Source organism: Pezoporus occidentalis, unplaced genomic scaffold (genome assembly GCF_034315485.1).
Source record: "Pezoporus occidentalis ecotype Australia unplaced genomic scaffold, CSIRO_AGI_Poc_V1 ctg81, whole genome shotgun sequence".
In the NCBI taxonomy this organism is placed as follows: Eukaryota; Metazoa; Chordata; class Aves; order Psittaciformes; family Psittacidae; genus Pezoporus; species Pezoporus occidentalis.
The window spans coordinates 2460267-2483510 of NW_026916170.1; the positions used below are offsets into that span (position 1 = coordinate 2460267).

Consider the following 23244-nt stretch of genomic DNA (forward strand, 5'->3'; position numbering starts at 1 on the left):
TCTTCAACACCTCCAGCTCTGCAATTTTGTGTCCTGTGATCTCTTGGACATTAAAAGACTCAAAAAGAGATACAACTAGAGTTGGAAGACCAAGTTCACAGCACTCTTTGTTGACAAAGGCTGCATGGACCTAGTGTTAATACATGGACCTGATCCAGCTGAAATCAACAGAAGGCTTTTCATGGACTTCAAAGGTTTTTGAAATATAAGGCCTTATAAGGCTCAGCTGTGGGAAAGGTCAAAAAATTAAGAACCTTGGTGTAAACTCCTAGGCAAGTACCTTTTTGGTGCAACACGTTTGCTAGGTGCTGACTACTAAATATTAATATGAATGTGTCTTTCTTCTGTATCATAATCCTGATATTCAGTCATTAATCATCTTTTCAATCTTAGAAAAGATGGATGCCAAATAACAGCACTTCCTTTTTTGGTTTACAAAATTTGGATACATACTCAAAAGCAGAGAAAGCAAACATTCACACAGAATAGCCAATGGAGATGCAGACCAGCTTATGAATAATAATCCCCATTTGTAGACACACACAAATTCAGCACTCAGTCTCAAGAAGCTTTGCCTTTCCAAAATGATAAATGTTCAGCATATAGTTCAGTCTGGTTTTCAAGCTGTCTCAGACATGTACTAAGGTGCGGGTTTTTTTATAGGACAATTACTAAACCAAACATTTAAATTCAGTTCAGAGGACTAGTTAATCACAGAGACAACCCATATACAGACAATGAATAATACTGTAATAAAAATTTTAATATGAACGCTACCTAGTATATAACCTTTCACTCTGTAGTAAGAGGATATATATGTTCGAATGAAAAAAAAGGATTTACATTTTAGAACTCCCAGGGTTTTTCTTTCAGAAGTTTTCTATGCTCTTCAAAAGCAACAGCTCCTTCCCTCCCTGACACACACCTGTGACAGTAAAACTATGCTTTGCCAATATTTTCTATACGTAAATATCTGCCTCCAAATGTATTAGTAACATTCTCATTGGGTTTACTGTATCTGTTAGCAGGCACATTTCCCAACTTCACAGCTATTTTATTAACAAGACAGCATGAGGAATTTTGTAAATTGTAAGCATCCACAAGTAAAACACAAGAAAAGTATCTGGGCAACTCTTACTGTTCAACACAATTGTTCACCATTCGCTTAGACTTTCATACACTACATTTGATTTGTTTTTAAAACTTACAGCTGTGGCTCAGCCAACATGCTAATTTGGGAAAGCAATGATCAAGGTTAAGTTCCCAAATTTGAGTAATTGAAACTGCTAGAAAACAAAGACCATGCTCTGTAACCCCTTCACTCATATTAACTGTGCAAGCCTTCATTTGTGCACAATAGATCTGAGTTTGGTTATAAGAAAGCAAACGTAACTCCCACTGAAATCAGGGAGGTTCATACCATACCAGAATACACCTGCAAAGACGGTGGCTCAATTCCACTATATGGTGAATAATGCAAGTGTTTTCACTAGACGCAACTATCATCATTCAAAGCAAACCTTTTATCTTCAAAGTTTTTACATACCAGGTCTTTGCACCTCTTGTTCACGACAGCAGATCTCAATAATAAGAGCACGCCAAATGTCAGAATAATTCAGATCATACACCATATGAACAATAAAGACAGAAGAATGACTGGGAATTTTAACAAGTTTTGAGAAAATCAAAGTAATGACAAATGTTTAAATTTGTCTGTGGAAAGAAATTAACAGCAGCGTGATTTTCAAGACATATGAAAGCCAGAATTATTTAACACAAAGACTATGTTTGGAAAGGAGACAAGTACTGAAATGGCAACACAAGCAGATGGTACACACTTCCTAAGTAGTAACATGTAGAAAAGACTGTGAACATGTCCCAAAAGATCTAAGCAAACTCAGTTCCTGGGCAGCTTATCCATTGGAACTGAAACATTCTGGGAATAGCACACCACATATCTACTACATCTTGCTACAGAAGTGTTACATACCTTTCCCAAAGATTTCATGAAAGGTAATTTACTGTTTCAGAATTATTCAAGACAGTTACAATAAATAGTTTCTTCATAATCTCCACCTCCTCTAATGCAGAGCACAGACAGGCACATGCACCCTAGGCTTACAGCCTGGCCTACAACTTTCACCAGCTGGAATCAATTGCAGATTTTTGCAGGTGCAGTCACTTTGGAGTTACAAGCAATTTGAAGGCAGATGTGCTGGCATTCAGACAACTAGCTGCCTGACTTCTAAGTAAAGTCTGCTGGTATCGTGTATCTAGATGTAACCACTTGAACATGATTTACTTGCAGACCTAAAATCTGAGAATTTTCCCCTTACAAGGGGAAATCTCTCAGTAATTTCGCTTCAAATAACATGAAACTGGCTTACACCTTGAGCTATGTCTACAATGTATCAAAAGTTTTGACTGTAACTCATGCAGCTATTGAAATAAGTTAGCTTAGGTATGAAAGTACAGACGGAGGTGACCAAGGTCACACACACAATTGCTGGCACATTTTTAAACAGTACACATCTTAACGAGTTTAAACAATCCCTCACGAGCTTACTCAAGCATGAACCCCAGCTCTGGATCACACTGTATGTCACAATGCACCTGGACTTCCCTCTTAAGAATAAAGAGACAGATTTGCTAAAATTCAATTTACTACTGAAACAAAACAAACAAACAAAAAAAGTTAAAACTACAGAGAGATGTACCAACACCTAAAAATGTGGAAAAAAAAAAAAAAAATCTGAGTTAGTTTAGCATTAGCATTTTGGTTTTAAGGCACTTACAATCATAAATGGTCATGCATAAAGTAATGTAAAAAAAAAAAAACATAAATAATGAGAATTAATTTAGAAAGAAGTGCCAATATTTAGCAGGCATTATATATTTAACTACTCCTATTCTCTGTTCTAGTCACTCCTCAACGTCTGGAGCACGTGGTCCAGTGCTAGGCTCCCCATTACACAGAGAGAAATGGACTTAGTGGAGCATGCCCCCAAAGGGCATCTCTCACATGAGAACAGGCTGAGAGAACTGGGATTGTTTAGCATGGAATAGAAAAGGCTCAAGTAGTTCTTATTAATGTTTGCAAATACTTGGTTGGAGGGAGTAAATAAGATGGAGCCAGACTTTTCCCAGTGGTGGCCAGAAACAGGAGAAGAGGCAATGGGCAATAACTAAAACACAGGAAATTCCATCGGGAAATAAGGAAACACTTTTTTATTTTCTTCACTGTGAGGGTGGTCTAACAGTGGAACAGGTTGCCAAGAGGTGCTGTCCAGCCTCAACTACTCTGGCACTCTGTGAGCACGTGGCTGTGGCCTCTCTCTGTTCCTGTGACTTCATACCACAAAGTGCAGCCTGTCAATTTGGATGGCAACCACCCCCAAATTCTTTCTGCAGCATTTTTTCATGCATTTTTCATTCCTGCAGTATGCTCCACCACCCTCTCAGTTTTTGACCCAGTAAACAAGATTGACATCTCCTTTACCATAGTCGAGTTTCACATACTAAGCAGGAAGACACTTGAGAGGTTCCTATTTCTATCCATACTATTTTCAGCAATAAAAAAAAATTGTGCGGTAACTGTGACATCATCATGAGAGTTTTTCATAGGTTACTATAAAACTAGATTCACAAATAATCGTTGGATACATCAGATTAGAACTCCTTTCTCCTGTAAATCAGATAAATCACTGAGAACTGCCTTAGTAGGAAAGTGTTGAGGGGAAGAATGTATTCAATTACATCACTCTTCTTTACAATCTCAGTCCCTAAAACAGCATGCCTTTTTCCACACAGGATTCAGAGTCTTGATGTTTCTTGAGCCAGTCACCTTAGCCCTTCCTTTCATTCCAAACTAGAGGAGGAATCCCCTTCCCATCTTATAAGGGCACCTTATTAACACACAGTCATGCTCTGTTAGACAACAGCCAAATGAATACAACACCAACTGTGATACAGGACTGCCAGGTCCAAATCTACATCTTCTCCACTGTAGGCAGGCTACTTGACTTGGCTTTTGGTTGCTGGAAGAACACTCTCACCACCATCATCTGTTTCGGTGATTTACAAAGAATTTTGCCAAAAACAAAGTACAGCAGGAGGAATTCTGCTCGTCAATGCAGTCACCAAGGAGCATGGACAGGTTCCAGAGAGTGCTCAGATTACTCACTTATGCATGTTACGCAACAGTCTTTGTAAAACCCCAGTCTCAACACCCAAAACAGCTAAAAGTGAGTACCCTAAACATTAGGCCAGATTTCATGTTCTCTTTACCTTACTCTTCCAGGTCACAGCCCTATAAACACTTCATTCAGTGCTGTCCAGTAGCACTGGACAAATTGCATGTTAGGATAAAAATGCTTCCTCTCACTGGCCAAAGTCCAAAGCAACATAAAGCGCAACGCCGCTATTCCAGAAAGACAGAAGAGATATGTAGGAGTCCTTTCACTCATAGATTAAACATCATTCTCTCCTGTGAATTAGTGTAATTAATATGTTGTTATATAAAAAAAGAAAACATTATGACCCATTCCTTATGTTTTTTGTTTTTTTCATGAAAGAATTTTGTGCCAGCATGTTCTGTATGAAACTTCCCAGCCTGTAGATAGCTCACAGAGAGAAATAAACCGTATCTATTTCATCAGGCTATAAGACCTATGTGGTACAATAACTCTCATATTGATCCCAAATGTCGTTTGGTGTAACCACTACCTAGATTCTTCAACAATCCCAAAACTGGAAAACTTCCTTGGTCATGGAAATTTCATAGAAAAAGGAAGCCTCTTCAACAGGCATTCTGAAGATCACAGACTTTAGATTCAGATAATTAATTCTCACCCACACCAATAGCCTACATAGGAAGGTAGGGGAAAGTGACCTATGCATTGGTTAGAACAATTTCCTACAGAGAATGCACCTTTAAAACAGGCTTCAAATTGCAACCCAAATGCAAGTGAGTTTTTGGGGGGATTTTCTGTTGTTGTTTGTTGTTGTTTTTTTTTAATAAACATTTCTTTTGTCCCTCTTACAGATAAAGATGTTAAAGAAAAAAATGCATGAAAACTCTCTGAGGGGGAAAAGAAATTAAAATATCTTGTCAGCATTTTGCAAATTTGAAAAATATCAATTAGCTTTCAAACAACGGAGCCAGCAGGTACAGAATTAATCCTGATTTCCTGTTCATACTACCTCATGCCCCCTAAAAGGTTACTAGTGGTGCAGTTTTAGTACCATCAACTAAATGAAATGAGGTCTCTCTGAAGGGTAAGGAAGGCCACCGCCCATGAAGCCCCCAGCTGCTGTCTCCATGACCCCCACCACTGAGGCTGTATCTCAAGCAGGCCTGGGAAATGATTGGGTCAGTCTTCTTTCAATTCTTGTCCTAACCGGGAGACACTGGAGTTCCTTGGTCCTCTAGTTGGGATGAACTAGTGTTTAGTTTGCTTCAAAGGCTGAATCAGATTACAAGATAAGTGGGCATCTCTGAAATGAAAAGAGCTAAAGAAACTGCTACCAGTTGAAATGAAAATGGGGAGGGAAAAGGGGGAAGTTTAGAAACAGGGAGAAGAGAGGGTGGATGAAAGGAACATCATATCCTTTAGCCCTCATGGGATAACACAGCCCAGACCAACATGTCCGACAGTCTACTGTGTATTACGAGTCTCTGGTGAGAACACGGTACTCTGAAACTCTCCTCCTCTCCCTCATTAAAAGACAATGGGAAGCTTAACTTTTATAAAGGAGAACACTATCTTCCAAACGTTACAGTCTTTCCATGTCTAGCAGGAGCTTAATCCCTGGTAGTTTAGATAAATTACCGTGTGCTTCAGCAGGTTGAGGTTAAAACTCTGAGATTTTCAACTGATTACTAGAAAACAGCCCGTTATCAAGTCCTTACTGAGTAATTTGCAGCTTATTTCACCCTGGCTAATTAAAATGTAATCACTATTGTTTGGCAATGTGCATTCTGTCAGCAGTTTTACGTCGGAAAAGAAATCTTGCCAAGAAAACACAAAAAGCGCTTTTCACCAGGAATTGGCTTGATCTAAACTGCCACTTTAGCCACTGAAACTGTAAAACAAGTAAGTTACAACCGCTTGACAACGCAATAAAAAATACTAATCCATTTCCAAGATAATGAACTATTTTAATGGGTACCCTCCTTCAAGGCATCCAGTGAAGAGGAGGCCACCTTGACAGCGAAAACTCCGCAGCTCCCGCCCCCAGCGGGCAGAGCAGCCCCTTCCCCACCCGCCTCAGGGTGCACCCCGAGTCTTTTTAGCCCAAACCCGATTAGAGGCACAGGACCCCTCCTACTGCCGTTGAAACAAACGTGCTAAAATTTCCTTTCACACCGACTTCTTGTTTTTAAACCGGGTTATCCGTAAATATCTCTAGAAGCTGCCCTTCTTGCCAACACCCCTGCCCTGAACACTGCTTTATCCGAAACGTTTGCCCGAGTGGTTCCCGCTTCCAGCCGGCAGGAAAGCATAGGCAGCGCGTTCTCCACTTGGTCCCCTGCACGCTGCCGAAAGGTGGGGTCATCCCCTTCCCACCGGGCTGGCCAGCCCTAGCTAAGAAGGGACTTAGTGCGGAGGGAGGGAGAGGGATGACTGTATAGGAGAGGTTACACGGTTTGGATGGAGTCTGCTGCGTTTAATACTTGCACAGTGTAGAACAGGTGGGGAAGGGAGACGGGAAAGGTGAGTGTAGAACTGGAAGTCGGGAAAGGATAGCCAGATATCCGCTGCGGTTACACCGCCTCCTCCACCGCTTCCAGCGCGGTCCCCCTAACTTCTTTTTACACACGGCAGGTCTCCCGCCACTTCATTCCCATTTCCCCACTCCCGATAGCCAGAGATGTGTTCCTCTGATTCAGAAAATAGTTATTCCCACCCTCACCTCCCAGGAAGTCGGAACCAAGTATTACCCTTTCCCTATCACCGTTCTTGACAAATAAGGTCAAACTTCCCCACCAGGCCGGTGAAACGAGCCGCCCACAGGCGCCTGAGTACGACGACCTGCCCGGCCCGTCGGCAGGCGGGATCGCTCAGCACCACCCGGGAACAAACCGCACCCACGGCTCTGCGGCCGCCCAGCTCCAGGCATCCCGAGAGGCAGCGGACAGGGCCCGTCCCGCCGTGCCAGACGCAGCGGCCGGGAGCGCCAAGCACCTGTAAGGAGCCGGGGCTCAGCAATGCCCAGGACTCAGCCCGCCCGCCTGGCGGGCAACTGACAGGCGCGTGGCGGGGTGCGGCGTGCCGGGAACCCCACGATCTTCCACCCAGCCATGCACAGAGCCCGCCCGGCACCCGCATGCACCGGCGGGTCCTGGAGCTGCCGCAGGGCCGTACCCACCTGCCCGCCGCCGCCTCCGGCTGCCGGCCCCAAGTTAGCCAAGCAGCACCCTGGTCCCCACCGTCCTTTCCGTACTGACCCTGCGCCGGTGCCGACGCCAGGGCACCCTCAGCCACCCGCCGGGCGGTCCAGGCGACGGCGATGCGCCCCAGCGTGGCGCCATGCCCCTACCTGGAAATGCTTGAAGAAGGCGGAGATGCGGGTAATTTGGAGGCTCAGGCACCTGGAGGTGCATCTGGCGGTGGAGAAAGCCTCGTCCTGCCTGCGGCCGGCGGCGCCGGTCCCCGGCCCGTCGGGGCTGCCGTAGGCGGCCGTTACCCAGAGGAGCAGGGCGAGGGTCGTGCAGGGCGCCCTCCGTACCATCGCTCCGCGGAAAAGGAGGGCAGCGGGGCGGCCGGGCGCGGCAGGTACCGGGGTAAGCTCCCTCTCGGCGGGCTGGTGCCGGGCTGTGCTGGGGCCAGACAGCTCCGCGCCGCAGAAACTACACAAGAAAGTTCAATCATTCAACTCTCCTCACCCCCGCCCGTCCCGGCCCACAGCCCTCCCCCGCCCGGCGGCAGGCGGGCCGAGGCTGACAGCGCCCGCGCCATTGGCTGCGCCTAGCGCCAGTACCGGGGCGGGCGGGACCTGTGGCCGCGGGCAGGTCGGCCCGGCGGGGTCGCCCCTGGCCCGCGGGGTCCTGTGCTCCGCCACCACCTGTGGGGTGCCGGGGCGGGCAGCGGCCAGGGAAGCCGTTTCGCCTGTCCTCACACATACACGGGTGCGGCGGGGGGGTGCTCCGTAGTGCCGGACCGGCACCGCGTTGTGACGGGGTTAAGCCGGGTGCTGGCCCCTGCAGTGCCGGAGTGGAGCTTTTCGCCCCAAGCCGGCCGTGGCTTTGCGTATCGGCCGGCGGGAGAAGGGGCCGGCCCTTGAAGCTTTGTCCGCGGTAGTCACTTTTATTTCTCTTAAAGAAAAGGACAGGAAGGCACGAACGTACTAAAATTACTTTTTTAAACTCGGTGTTTCCTGCAGAGGAACACCGCGGTGAGCATTTGTCCCAAGGTGAAGCCCATAAAGGCTTCTCCGAAGAGTTATTTAAAAATTCAAATCTACAAGTCATTAGTCCAAATACCTCTGGGTAATAGCTACAAAATTAAATCAGAGCCTTGAGCTTTAAAATGGCTCCCATGCGGTGTACATCTTCAGCTCACGTCTTTTCAGTCAGTTGCAGGGCCGGGAGCGCACACTGCAGTGTGTACCACAGAGGTTATGTACCACATTCCTCTCTCTGTGTACGTTCTATGGAATCCTCCCGTTGCAAGTATGTGTGCTACTAGAAAGAGCAAGTGCATCTTTTCTTACTGGAGTGTGTGGATTGAGCCTCCCAAATTTAAAAATCCCAAGGTCATATGAATTGAAATAAGTTGTCTTCAGATCGTTTTGAGGAGTTAATGCTAGATTAGTTAATTACTATAGGTAGTTGTTTAATGTGGTTATCAAATCCTATATTAAACGGTCTGCAGGAGCCTCCTTTACTGGGACAAATTTTAGGATAAATTAAGCACTCATTAGGAAAGTGACTTAAAATCTCGTCAAAGGCCTTCAACTGCTCTGGCTTGTACTAATTTTACATTAATATAATGGGTCTCTCTTTATAGATATCCTTATGTACACAAATCTGAAATAAAGCATATTCCCCAATGTAATTAGTCTATATTCATGCACCTTCAAGACACCAATATATATAAGAAAATCAAAGTATGAAAAGGTTTGCTACATCCAAACTACTGAAACAGTAATTAAATTCTAGCTTTAGATTCTAGCTATAATTTTACTATCTTACCATAAAAGGCACAGATTTAAGGGAAGCAGCATTGGTAATGTATAAATATAATAGAAAGCGAGACAATTTATAGTTTAGATATTCCTCTGAAGCTTACAGTGTTTCTTCAGCTGTCCAGAAATCTTCACTTGAAAGGAGCCAATAGGCTAGAATCCCTCCTGCAAGTGTGAACAAATTGAGATGACAGTTTGCCCCTTGGATGCTTGAGGGAGCACAGTTGCTAGAAGACGAGATCACCCGCCTGGCACACAAGTTCCCTGCTGCTTGCACTGTGTAACCATGTTCTTCCAGCTGTTTTGAAAGTGCCCAGGCTAGGCAAGGAAGACTGTCTCAGCTATGCCTCCAGAAGTCTTCCTCATCTTTTGAGCTGGAGTGACTACCTGCTTCTTGCAGTGAGCATAGGGCATAAGTGGCTTAGAAATGCTGTTTCCAATTCTCACTGATTTCTTACTGCTAGAGAACCAGTTACTTCACCTAATCCAGCATCCCTATATTTAAAAAAAAACAAAAAAAAAACAAAAAAACCCACAATATAGAGCAACACAGAAATAAATGCATAGTCCTAGCAATATTGTGACAAATAATGATGAGCCCATTCAGTCCTCAATATTAAGTTCAGAGATTTCCAGTTTCTAGCTGACTAACTTTCAAATAGGTTTTCTTAAGCCTTGACTAAAAATTTCATGACTTTTGCCCTGAGTCTGGAAAATTGCTTTACTGATTCATAGTGTTTACAGGTGCACCAAATGCTTTCAACTTTTGCCATATTTTAGCAGATAATAAGAACTGTTTGAAAAAATGTGTAGCTACCTGTAAATCAGATTCAAATCTAGAGAGGGCAGATGGTTCTGTGGATACATCCCCTCCGTGTTAGTACTAATGCAATTTATGTTATTATAAACCCCAGCTGTAAGTAAAAGGTTACAAATCATGTTTCTTTTGTTTTATAAAGTCTGGTAGCAAAGGGCACAGAGCCCTTAATAATTAAAATGTTTCTGAATACACAGTTTACTCAGTTTGCTTTTGTTTGAAATGTAGTGGTTACAGAGACCATCAGCACAGCCTGTGAATTCCTTTTTAGTGAGAACTGACTTGGTTTGCACACAAAAGACTGCCTGTTCAGTTCCAGTAAAACTGTATTCACACAGATCCTGTTCCCTTACATGGAGATTAAGAAACAGGGTCAGTAGCGCAAGAATTTAGTAGGTGATTAAAATTCACTGTGGTCTTAATCCGATAGACAAGATACACAAGTTTGTAAATATCCCTATTTTAAAGAGGTTAATAAATGAGTTGTAGGATATGGAATTTTGGAAATAAATAATATGTACGGTCCACTGAATTTTAAAGATAATTCTGTTCCATAGCCACATAGACATATAGATCCATATATTTTGCTCGCTCTTTTTTTTGTCTTCACTAAATGACATTAAATAATCTTTTAGCATTAGAAGCAGTAGAATTAGTACCAACAGATTCCTGCAAGTTCAGAGTGTTGGTTTTATGATAAAAATACAGTGATTATTTTCCTGCCTGTGCTTCAGAACAACCTGATAATGTAAAAACGAGCTTTTCTGAAGCCAAGCTTTGCGGAGTTCCGGGCTGTTTTTACAGGAGACAGCGCCACATGCTGGTTTTGTGAGGTGAGAGCTTCTGGGCTCTGTGCTGATTTAGTTCTGATTAATTACTTTGGTTTAATCGATTTTAAATTAAGATGACTGCATCTTAAGCAATCACTTATTATTCTAAAGGGAACTCCCAATATTAGGTTCTAATTTCAGATAAACAAATAAAGGCTATATTTTTAATGTTAAAAGTATTTATTGTTTTCATCTAAACCACTGTATTCTAGCTCACTGATTTAGTTTATTATATTAAATCATCCTAATGTGACATTCTTTACTTAGTTCTCTTCAGCTTTAATTATTTTATGTCAAAAATGATTATAACTCTGGGCACAACATAATCCCCCAAACCCTTTCCAGCAACTCAACATGCTGGAGTGCCTGCATACTAATGGGGAGTAGACATGATAAATCAGAGATCTGTGTGCAACTGCAGGGCTACAATCTTGTCAGGATCACAGAGACATGGTGGGATGGCTCCCGTGGAGTGCTGCAATAGAAAAGTATAGGCCCTATAGGAAGGACAATAAAAATTGGACAGATAAAGGTGACATTACAATGGGTGTCTGCTGTAGGCCACCTGACCAGGAAGAACAATGGATAGGTGGGTGAGGCTCTCTACAGACAGGTGGGAGCAGCCTCATATTCATAGGTCCTCATTGTTATGAGAGACTTCAACCACCCCAATATAGATAGAGGGACAACACAGCAGGGCATAAGCAATCTAGGAGTTTCCTGGAGTGCATTGTTGATAATTTCCTCCTCTGAGTGATAGAGGAGCCAGCAAGGAGAGGTAATCTGCTGGACTTCATATCAATATGCAGGGCTGTTTGGGATATGAAAGTCAAAGGCACCGTTGGAAGCAGAGAGCATGAGATGGTGGAGTTCAGAATCTTGAGGGCAGGAAGCAGGTAGAACCCAGAATTTCAGGAGAACAGACTTTGCCCTCTTCAAAGATCTGTGTGGAAGTCTTGGAGGGAGGAAGAGAAATCTGGTTAATATTCAAAGGTCACTTCCTTCAAGCTCAATAGCAGTCCATCCCAATGAATAGGAAGTCACGCAAAAACACCAGAAGGCCTGCATGGATGAACAAGGACTCCTAGCAAACACAGAAATAAACCATACAGAGTGTGGAAGCAGGGACTGCTAAACTGGGAGGAACACAGAAGCATTGAGCATCCAGGGATGAAGCTAGAAAAATCTAAAGCTCAAATGCAGTTTAATTTTCCCAGTGACATCAAGGACAACAAGAAGGGCTTCTGTAAGTACATGGGAGACAAAAAGAATACTAGGGAAAATATGGACCCATTGCTCAACAAGACAAGGGACTTTGTTAAACAGGAAATGGAAAAGGCTGAGGTACTGAATGCCTTCTTTACCTCAGTCTTTATTAGCATGACCAGCCTTCAGGAATGCCAGGTCCCAGAGACCAGAGGGAAGGGTTGGACAAGGGAAGATGTACCCTTGATGGAAGATCATCAGGTCAGGGAGTACTTAAAGTGAACATGAATAAATCCATGGGCCCTGATGGGATGCACCCATGAATGCTGAGTGAGCTGGTAGATGTCATTGTGAGACTGCTTTTTAAACTTTGATCAGTGATAGCCATTAGGGGAAGTGTCCAAAGACTGGAGGAAAGCAAATGTGATCCCTATTTTCAGGAAGGGAAAGAAAGAGGACCCAAAGAACTATGGGCCAGTCAGCCTTACCTTCATCCCTGGGAAGGTGATGGAGCAGCTAATCTAGAAATACATTTCTGGGCACATTGAGGACAAACAAGTCATCAGGAGTAGTCATCATGGCTGTGCCAAGGGGAAGCCTGGTTTGACCAACTTGATAAACTTCACTGATGAAGTAACTGACCTGACTGATGAGGGGAGAACAGTGGATGTTGTCTCTCTGGACTACAGTAAGGCCTTTGACACTATCTCCTATAAGATCCTTACAGACAAGGTTTTGGTGTATGGGCTGCATGGGGAGATAGTGAGGTGGGTTGAAAACAGGCTGAATGGCTAGGCCAAGAGAGTGGTGACCAGTGGCACAAAGTCTAGTTGGACAGCAGTGACAAGGGATGTATCCCAGAGGTCAGAATTGAGTCCAGTCCTGTTTAACATCTTCATTACTGACCTAGGTGATGAGACAGAGTGTATCCTTACAAAGTTTGCTGATGACACTAAACAGGGAGGAGTGGCTGACATGCCAGTGGATCATGCTCCCATCCAGAAGGACCTCAACAGGCTGGAGAAAGGGGTTGACAGGATCCTTATGCAGTTCAACAAGGGGCGTTCTGCACCGGGGGAGGAACAAACCCATGAATTAATATGTATGTTCAGGACCACCTATCTGGAAAACATCTTGGCAGAAAAGGTCATGGGGGGCCCTGGTGGACACCAAGCTGAACATGAGCCAGTAGTGTTCCCCTGCAGAAAGGAATGCTAATGTTATCCTGGTCTGCATTAGGCAAAGTATTGCAAACAGAACAAGGGAGGTCATCTTTCCCTTCTCCTTAGCAATGAGGCCACAGCTGGAGTCCTGTGTCCAGTTCTAGGGCTACTCAGTACAAGACAAGGACATGCTAGAGAGACCCCAGTAAAGGGTCATGAAGATGGCAAAAGGACTGGAAACTTACTTTCTATGAGGAGAGGCTGAGAGAGCTGGCAATGTTTAGCCTACAGAAGAGAAGACTGAGATCTCCTAACCTTATATATAAAAACCTGAAGGGAGGGTACAAAGAAGATGGAGCCAGGCTCTTTTCTGTGGTGCCCAGTGACAGAACCAGAGGCAGTGGACACAAACTGAAGCTCAGGAGGTTCCCTATATATGAGATATACAATAATGTAGAAATAATATTAGATATGTTTTAATCTATTTTAGCTGTATGTATAGACTTAATAAAGTCTGGGAGATGGCTGGCTTACCTGTGATTTTTTGATTGTGATTTCTTGCTAGAAGCAGTTCACCCAAGAAACTGCAATAACTAGAACTCTGCTAGATACTGGTCTTCTTTAATTTTCTGAGTTTTGAATCCAGCCTATGTCTGCTGTGGTTTGCTGCTGCTCAAGGCAAGCTGAAAGCATTTACCATGGCAAATGAAGTGATTTTGAAAGATACTTCCACAAAATCATTTCCTTCTGAAAGTAAAACAATGGAAGCCAGAACTGACATGGAAAGAAGAATGAACTTGTGCCAGAAATTATGCAGTTTGTGGACAAACCTTATGACTGTGAACAGGATGATGAAATAGACTTTCTTATGGCTTTGAATGTTTTCTCGAGGACCAAGCACAGCTCTGTTCCTGTGGTAAAGGCCCCATAGTACATTTTTTTTTTCTCCTGGGCTCTTATAGGCTCTTACAGCATTCTTTCCACCACCATGAAGTTAATGAACTTCTCAAACTCCTTTTCAGAAATAGGACTTTGCATAGTCCTAACTCAAGCTTGTGAATAAAATCCAGAAATCTGTCTCTGTGTCTCACATAGCCGATATTATTAATTTTAAGATGTAGAATTGCAGTCCCTATATATATACTTTTTCCCAGGAGCAAATCGATAGGAATCTTCTGAGTCACTCTTTTTATTTATATTAGAGAAATCAGTAGTAGGTAGTAGGAGTACTAGTAGTACAGTTAACAGTTATAGTAGAAGGCAGTATGAAATAAGGGTTCAAAAATCTCATCATCTGTGTATAAACCAAGAGACAACAGATGCCTCTTCCAAATCCAAAGATTGCTGGGGAAGTGCAGGAAACCAATTAGGTCATTTTGAAACACATGGTAGGCCTCATTGCATGTGTAAGGAACACAAGAACAGTGAGGTCTGAGGAGGGGTTTGAAGCAAAGTGATGGGATGGCTTTTGAGATGTTCACTGAGCACTTTTCCCAACTATAAGAAGAAACATAGCAGAAAGCACAAGGTGCTTATTTTGAAATGTAAGAAATGAAAAATAAATACTGACATCATTGGTTTACTATAAGAAGGAATGGAATTTTCACTATTGAACTCATACTTAGTGCTCTGTGTCTTAGTACAATGTGGAAGAGAAACAGATTCAGAAATACAAAGAGAAAAGAGATGACTAAACCAGAAGGCTTGGAGAGCACCTTTTGCTCTGTTGACAAAAATTTGCTATTATATCAAGAGCATAGAAGTCACGGTGTTTAAGTTGGAAAACAATAAGAGTTTAGCTACATCAATGAATAGAAAGGATTGAATATTAGAGACATTATGCCAAAGAATACAGATTTAAACAAACTTTGATTTTCAAGATGTGGAGATCAACATCCGAGAATCAAAGATGGTGCCCAAAAGATTCTCCACAAGGTGGTTTCGTCTACAATGCTAAAGAAAGGAGACAAAACAAGACAAATTAGGAACATAAAGAAAGAGACACCCATAAAGAAAGGTCAGAGGCAAAAATGCTGTTAGCTGAATTAATCTATTTATTTCCTCCCAAGGGCTCTCATCTTCTTCAAGGTCACACAGAATAGGACAAAGCCAAGGCCTCAATTGCTCCAAATCTGTGTCTTCAGCTAGTTTGCAAAAATAAGTTTTCCAATAAAAATATATCTTACTGGCATGTTCACAGCTGTCTCGTGTAATTCCAGTCATTTGGTCTGATTTCTTGTTTCAAACAGACCATAATTCTGTCTTGTGTTTTGTATATCCCATACTTAGGATTGAAATGAAGCATGTTTTTAAACAGGCGCCCACTTGTTAAATTAGAAGAGAAAACAATCTAGAAATCAACACAGCTTTGGAGAAGTTTGTGTTTTTTTGTGGTTGTTTTACTCTATAAATGCGTACCTCAATTCTAACCAACTGCAGTGTTTCTTAATGTTTAGACATTGATCTTTTTCCACCATTTCCATAGATGAAGACTGTCTTTTATGTTGAAATCCACCTGAAGATACAGACAGAATCATAGAATCATAGAATAGATAGGGTTGAAAAGGACCTTAAGATCATGTAGTTCCAACCGCCTGCCATGGACAGGGACATCTCACACTAAACCATGTCACCCAAGGCCTTGTCCAACCTGGCCTTCCACAGCACCAGGGATGGAGCATTCACAACCTCCCTGGGCAACCCATTCCAGTGCCTCACCATCCTAACAGTAAAAAACTTCCTCCTTATATCCAATCTAAACTTCCCCTGTTTAACTTTTAACTCATTACCCCTTGTCCTATCACTACAGTCCCTAATGAAGAGTCCCTCCCCAGCATCCCTATAGGCCCCCTTCAGATACTGGAAGGCTGCTATGAGGTCTCCACGCAGCCTTCTCTTCTCCAGGCTGAACAGCCCCAACTTTCTCAGCCTATCTTCATATGGGAGGTGTTCCAGTCCCCTGATCATCCTCGTGGCCCTTCTCTGGACTTGTTCCAACAGTTCCATGTCCTTTTTATGTTGAAGACACCAGAACTGCACACAATACTCCAAGTGAGGTCTCACGAGAGCAGAGTAGAAGGGTAGGATCACCTCCTTTGACCTGCTGGTCATGCTCCTTTTGATGCAGCCCAGGATGAGAGATGTTTTTGCCTAATCAGAACTTTGAGTTTACCTATAGGCACAATGCTGTCTTTAATACTTCTCCATTTATAGAATAAAGACCTGGTTTACATCTTGTTACAGATGTGCAGCTTTCCAGTGTATCTGTATCTCTTAATATGAATTCCAAGATTTTATTTGAGATTTTGCCTTATCTTACAGTGAAAGCTTTGAAACCCTTTCATCAGATACCTTCCTACAAAAAGCTGCTCAGTTTTTACTTGTCTGGAGAACTTACCTGACCATGAATCACACTATAAAAGCTGATTTCACTACCATCTTGCTCATTTGTTGCTATAATGGGAAGCACCTATGGAAAATAGTGAAGGAAGTTGCATGTCCACTGTGAAACAAGAACCTTAGCTGAGGCCGCCCAGCTCATAAACACTCAACCAGCAAATACCAGCTGTAAGTAAGGTGTGACATGCTGAAACTCCGAGATCAAGAGCAACAACTCTGAGAGCCAATAAATCAGCATTGTGATGAGTGACTCTTAATCCAAAACAATAAATGCTTATCACAAATACGATTAAACACACTGGTCAGATCTGTTGTTATCTCAACCCTTCGTGCCCCACATTGGGTGCCAAAAAGGAACTGTCATGGTTTAAGACCAGATGGTAACCCAGGACCACGCAGCCACCTGCTTCCTCCCCACCCTTCCTCCCCCTCGCTCCTGGAGGGATGGGGAGGAGAATCGAAAGAATGTAACTCCCACAGGTTGAGATAAACTACAGTTTAGTAACTAAGGTGTAACACAAACCACTGCTGCTACCACCAATAATAATGATGATAAGGGAAATAACAAGGGAAGAGAATACAACCACTCACCACCAACCGAACAATACCCAGCAGTGATCTAGCCCTTCCAGGTAACTGCCTCCAGTTTACATCCTGGGCATGATGTACTGTGGTATGGAATACCTCTTTGCCTAGTTTGGATCAGGTGTCCTGTCTCTGCTTCCTCCTGGCTTCCCCTCCTCTGTGGCAGAGCATGAGACTCAGAAAGTCCTTAGTCAGACTAAACATCACTGAGCAGCAACTAAAAACATCGGTGTTATCAGCACTGTTCCCAGGCTGAAAGGCAAAACCCCAGCACTGCACCAGCTACTAAGCTACTAAGGAGAAGAATGACTGCTACTGCTGAACCCAGGACAGTCCCTTTCAACCCAAACCAGTCTATGAAGATAAATGTGGGCTATAAGGGGCAGTTACTTGCAGAACACCATTAACTCCTTTTATATATAAACCAGACTCAGGTTTCTTTGTGAAGTTTTGCTGTATTGCAGATTTTGTAAACCTGTTCTTTTTTTTTTACAGAAAATTTTCAGCCTTGAGGTGTATACCTTAGGGTTGGACATGGTATTCTAGTAATTGTGTCAATAATACCATACAGATGTAATATGATACCTGCAGTCTGCCTTATTGGTCCTAACCTTATATAGTTAGTCATTTTATTACACTGGAAGCTCATGTTCAGTTGATTACTTTCATAGGCTTTCATAGATACAGGCTTTCCAAGAAACTTTTTTGTGTCCTGTGTGTGTGACATACTTTCTGTGTTCCTACGTGTACGGTCTTAAATTCATTAAAATGCATGACATTTAAAAATGAATTCAGAATACTGAGTGATTGAGAATTTTCTATATATTATTTATCACTTGGCAATAATCATGTCATATGGAAACTTCTTAAGAAGTGATTTTATTATATGCTTCTAGATTACCTATACATGAACTAAATAACACTGAGTCAAGAACAGACATTAGCGAACTCACAAATTTCCGTTATGATTTCCCATTTACAATTAGTTTTGGAGATGGTATAGTTATCACAGGTTTGGTTTTTTTTTTCCAATCTGGATAACACAAATGTTTTACATTGATTATTGCTGAAAGACAAATTTTAGTTGGAAAGTCACATTGTAATAAGCCAAATTATACGGGTTTGACATAGCCTTGACAGTCAGATTTGTAATTGGCTCAAAAGACAATGTCAGATTTGCTTTGTGTATGTGTATGAAAAGTATTTTCATGCATTTATTAGTTTATTTTGAAGCCGTACTTGCTATTGCTGCTTTTGCCAAGGAGAAGCAGACCTGTCAAGGTGAAGGCCCTCTTGGGCTAGGCTGTACAAAGAGTCAAACAATACATGTGGAGTCTGAATGGAATACGTGACACAGCGTAATTTATTACTTTTTTAATTAGCCTCAATCTTAAGCAACTACCCAGACTGTTACACAACATAGATCAATTCTTCTCAATTTACATCACTGCATAATTTTAATATCATATATCCTTCAAGATTCATTTGTTTATTTGCAAAATATTTAAGAAAACAGTGTTCAGGGTGACAGAACTGCAATGTATTTAATTGATCCTTTATGAACAAATATGAAGTCTTAATATTCCTGTTTGATGTCTACAGTAACAACTTTGGTACAGAAAATAGATAAGGGTAAGGCATGGTGTATAAAAATATTCTGTGTACCCTTGAATTAAGCTGAAACCTGTTGATGTGCTTGAGAGGTTGTTGTTTGTGCACTGTGTCCTTCAACCTAAAATAATACTGAGAGTGATAGAATGAAAAATGACTACAATTAAGAAGAAGCTGAACCTGCAAATTTGCTTTCATAGATTTTCCTGCTCTGTGTTGCAAATGTTAAGATTTAAAATATAGAATAATTCAGACTTCTATTGTTTACAGTTCTCTCTTCAAGGTTAATTAACTTTTGAACTAATAGAATGAAAATCCATAATAACATGTTTGCTTTTATCCACAATCTTTTATTAATTGTACTAAAAATGATTATATGTACCTGTGGTTTTGCATGTGCAGATAGACACATATGTGATGTCAGTACTAATACCCTCTTTCCCATGTCTGTTCCAGTCCATGAGTCCTCAGCACGCATTGGTACCTGTGATTCTTCCCTTTCAGTTGCAATTCTCTATTTTATGAGGTACCTGTTGGCCCCTTCTTCCAGCCTGCCTGGGTATCTTTGGATGGCAGCCTGATCTCCAGCATGTTTACTCTTCTCCCCAGTTTGAAGTCATCTGCAGACTTGATGAGACTGCACTCCATTACCACCTCCAGATCACTGATAAAGATGTTGAATTTTAATTAAAATTCTCTCAGGTAAAGAATGCTTTGAAAAGAAAAAGTGGAGCAGTTTGATACTTTCACTAAAGCATCTCCTGTCTGTGTCTGTAGCAAAGCCTTTTGATAAAGGAAAAATAAAAATAAAAATCAGCAGTGTTCCAAATACGCCAAAATCAGTTCTTGGTATTGATTTTAAGAATAATGAAATATTTCAGGTTTGTTGTTTTTTTTACTGTCACAAGACAGTGGTAGTGCTATAGGTGAATATGCTTATGATGATATGCCATGAACTGATAACTATAAAAATAAAACAGTATCAATTATGCAAATCTACCAAATCAACAACAAAAAATTCTTACAGTTTGGGTTGGGGAGTATTTTATTTTAGTTAAGCAAAAATTACCCCAAGTGATATGTTTTCAACATTTTTTTAGGAGACATTTTGAAGTTTAGTTCCAAATCAGAATCAAACCCTTTTTTGAAGTACTACATTTTCAATTTAAATTAGAACACCAAGAATTTAAAAGGTGTTTCCTCAGTCTTTTCAAAAGCTGTTAAATAGTTTTAATGTCTAGCAAAAGAGGTGCATATCTTGTATCTTGGTGATCTGGAGCGAGATGAATCCTCTGAGAATGTTTGCTTTTTCTACTACTTTTTAAACTTCTCTAATTTAATTGTGAGGTTGGACTGATGTTAAACTGATCTTGATGTTGAACTGTTTTTTTACACCTTTTCCCACTTGTATCAGGTCGATTTCTAGAATCATAGAATGGTTAGGGTTGGAAGTGACCTTAAAGTTCATCTAGTTCCAAACCCCCTGCTATGGGCAGCAACACCTCCCACTAGATCAGGTTGCTCAAAGCTGCATTCAGCCTGGTCTTGAACTTCCAGGGATGGGCCAAAATATCTTCCCACCCCTGCAAAGAAAACAAAACAAATCACAGTTTTAATGTTTGTCACTGCAATGACAAATTCCTATGTTGTTTTCTATCATCATCTTGACAAGAAATACCATTTCTCTTGACCTCCTCAAGTCCTTGTATAATGCTCATCCTTGTTTAATAATGCCTGTCTGATCATCTCTGTTGCCATGAAGACTTTAAAAGAAGAAAGATAACATGCTTGTCAAATATTTTACCCTACTAAAATTCTATGGTTGTCATGGTAACTGGGAAAAAAGAATTATAAAAGGAAGAAGAGAAAACAGACTGTGATTTTCTTAAAAGATAGTATTCCATGGCTATTAGAAATAAGATAATGAGAAAATACTTTAGTTTCTCTGTTGCTCTGTAAGGCAGGATACAAAAAATGGTACTTAATTTTTACAAAGAAAACAATTAAGGTCTTCTGTTTATTAGAAATGAGATCAAGTCTTGTTTCTCACTTCAGTCCTCCTAGCTTGGGGCATTTCTGAGAAAATAACAAAACTGAATTTAACCTGTGTGTTTTAATAGCAGTAAATCCCTTCCTGAACATTCCAGTTTTTGAGAGCTGTTTAATTATGGAGTTTTCCAACCTTCTGTTTTGCCTCATCATCATAAGGGTGAGATTGTTCACTCTCCTAAGATAAAATTCAATGACTTTGAGGAAGCAAAGTCATTTTGTAGTGACGAATGACATTGTGTTAAAGTTCTGCATAATGGTTTAGAACACTTTAACAATTGTAAAAGTCCATCAATTTTACTAAAGATTCTTTTCTCAGAACTGAGCAAATTCCCCCAGATAACCTGATTCACCTAGTTTTTAGAAATAAACCAAGTCAATGTGAAAGTGAGTCGCAGGATCAGACTGTAAAATAAAAGGGTTGCTTCTTTTCTTCAATCTGAGGAAAGATTCTTCTTTTAAAGTAATCGAATTAGAGCCATATAGAATAATGCTATATTATTCTATATTGCCCAAGTCTTCCTGTCTTAAAAAATATTGGAAATGGACAGATGGAAAATCTATGCTAAACTGCTGAATAATGACACTTGTTTGTCACCATTGAACAAAGTCTTCAAGAGTCACATTCAAAGTATTTGGAATATGCTTTCAATTTGTGATAGAAACTGTAGGAAGACTGTCCTAAATACATGGAAACTTGGGCTGTAATTGTCTGTATGGCCTTTAGTTGCTATAAGAAGCGTCTACCAGTGTAGCCCAAAGCTGTGTGTAAGGCTAGAATTTTGAATGAGATACGTCTACTTTGCTAAATATTGGAATTATGTTTTCATGCTAATTTTGCTCCACCAAACTGTAGGTATTTAATTTGTTATAGTTTGAATGTTGCTTCCTGTTGAACCCACGAGGATTCAGTACTGATGTGACAAAGGTATATGCTTCTGTGACTAAGCCTGGGAAGTGAACCAGTCTCTTGTAAAACTGTTTCTGCCATTCTGGTCATACATTTGTGTAAAACTTGGGTGAAGAATTCATCTCTTCCAAAACTGGGGTATATATATACTTCCAATAGAAGACATCTTTCTCTTTGTGCTCTTATTTTTTTTTTCTTTTCACCTGAGGGAGGAATACTGTGGAAAATATAAGTGAGATTTGATCACATAACTAAATACCTTTAACATGATACACATGTGAAATGGGCATAATTAACTGTTAGGGTAATTTAGATTTTGCATTGTAATTCCTGTTTTGGAATGGAACTTGTGATTTTGGTACCATTGGTTTTAGATGCATCTTTGTGGCATATAGTGTATTAATATCTAACATAACTTTGCTCAGTAATTGTCCAATATCCTCAATAACCGTTTAATAGAAATTATAAGACATGGATGTAATATGAAATATGTGGCAACATGAGAGTCTCATTATAAAAAAACCTTCTGCAGAACACTTTAAATCTAATGATCCCTAACTGATCCATTTTAAATGAAATAGTAGGATAAACAAAAGTATGTCTGTAAGTAAGGATTTTGAAAGGGCAAACTTTGAGAAATTATGAGAACCAATTAGAGACAATGACTGGATTGAGAGTTTAAAGACTAATATAGAAAAGCCATGCACAGTAATTCAAAAAAAGCAAACTCTATCTGGAATTTGCACGCTAAGCAAAGAAGAAAATGTTGCAAACAACATCCCAGGACTCAAGAGTAAAGATACCTTCAAAACTGCAGTGGATATAAAAAAAGAAATTGGTAAAAAGAAAGATTTATTTCATTTGGGGTTACAAAGAGGGAAAGAACAATAATGTAAAATCTTGCAAAAGATACTAAAATATATTAAGCAATATATTTAAACAAAATTATGGAAAGAAAAGACAAATCTCATGATAGAAAGGTGGAGGTAGTAATGAAATGCAAGATTTTGTTAGTGTAGCTCTGCAAAAACATGCATATTGTGCTTCAATTTTCAATACAGCTGATGATTCAGAACACCAACCCACAGACCAGCCATGTGGCCTCTGCACAGTTACATGCTTCAGGGCCTTCTCTTGCCACATAGTCTGACATGTATAAAATAATAGAGCAAAGAATTCCTGTGCAGAAAACTTACATTGAAAATGAAATAATGCTATTATCTGCAAATCTTTTTAAAATTTCTGTGTCATAGGAAAAATCCGCAGAAATGAAACAAAAATGTGAATTTAATCTGCTTTATTTGCTGCTATCCTCAAATTTATTGATATATTTCTTTGAACCCATACTGATTTTACCATTTTACATTTACTATGGTATTCGTCAACCAGAAGTGGATTTAAGTGTAGATATTTTGGAAATCCATCCTATCTCACTTCAGAAAAAAGCTTACAAATTAAATTGGTTGGACTTTAGCCTAGATAACT

The 23244-nt window shown here is 40.9% G+C and overlaps 1 protein-coding gene and 1 long non-coding RNA gene across 4 annotated transcripts in view; one reads left to right on the forward strand and one right to left on the reverse strand.

Moving 5' to 3' along the window:
• Nucleotides 1–7922, reverse strand: part of ANOS1 (anosmin 1) — a 143172-nt gene extending 135250 nt beyond the window's left edge. For 2 of the 3 annotated variants that reach the window (XM_062603837.1, XM_062603836.1), the window contains exon 1: nt 7543–7921. In XM_062603837.1, coding sequence (XP_062459821.1) covers nt 7543–7734 — 192 coding nt within the window. In that variant the 5' untranslated portion in view covers nt 7735–7921. Of the gene's footprint in view, nt 1–7542 lie in introns of all 3 variants that reach the window. The other variant, XM_062603838.1, reaches the window with a different exon arrangement.
• Nucleotides 7923–10679: 2757 nt separating this feature from the next.
• Nucleotides 10680–15391, forward strand: LOC134156060 (uncharacterized). Its single transcript, XR_009961816.1, has 2 exons — nt 10680–10834; nt 14846–15391. It is a non-coding gene; the product is annotated as an uncharacterized LOC134156060 (long non-coding RNA).
• Nucleotides 15392–23244: the final 7853 nt, after the last annotated feature.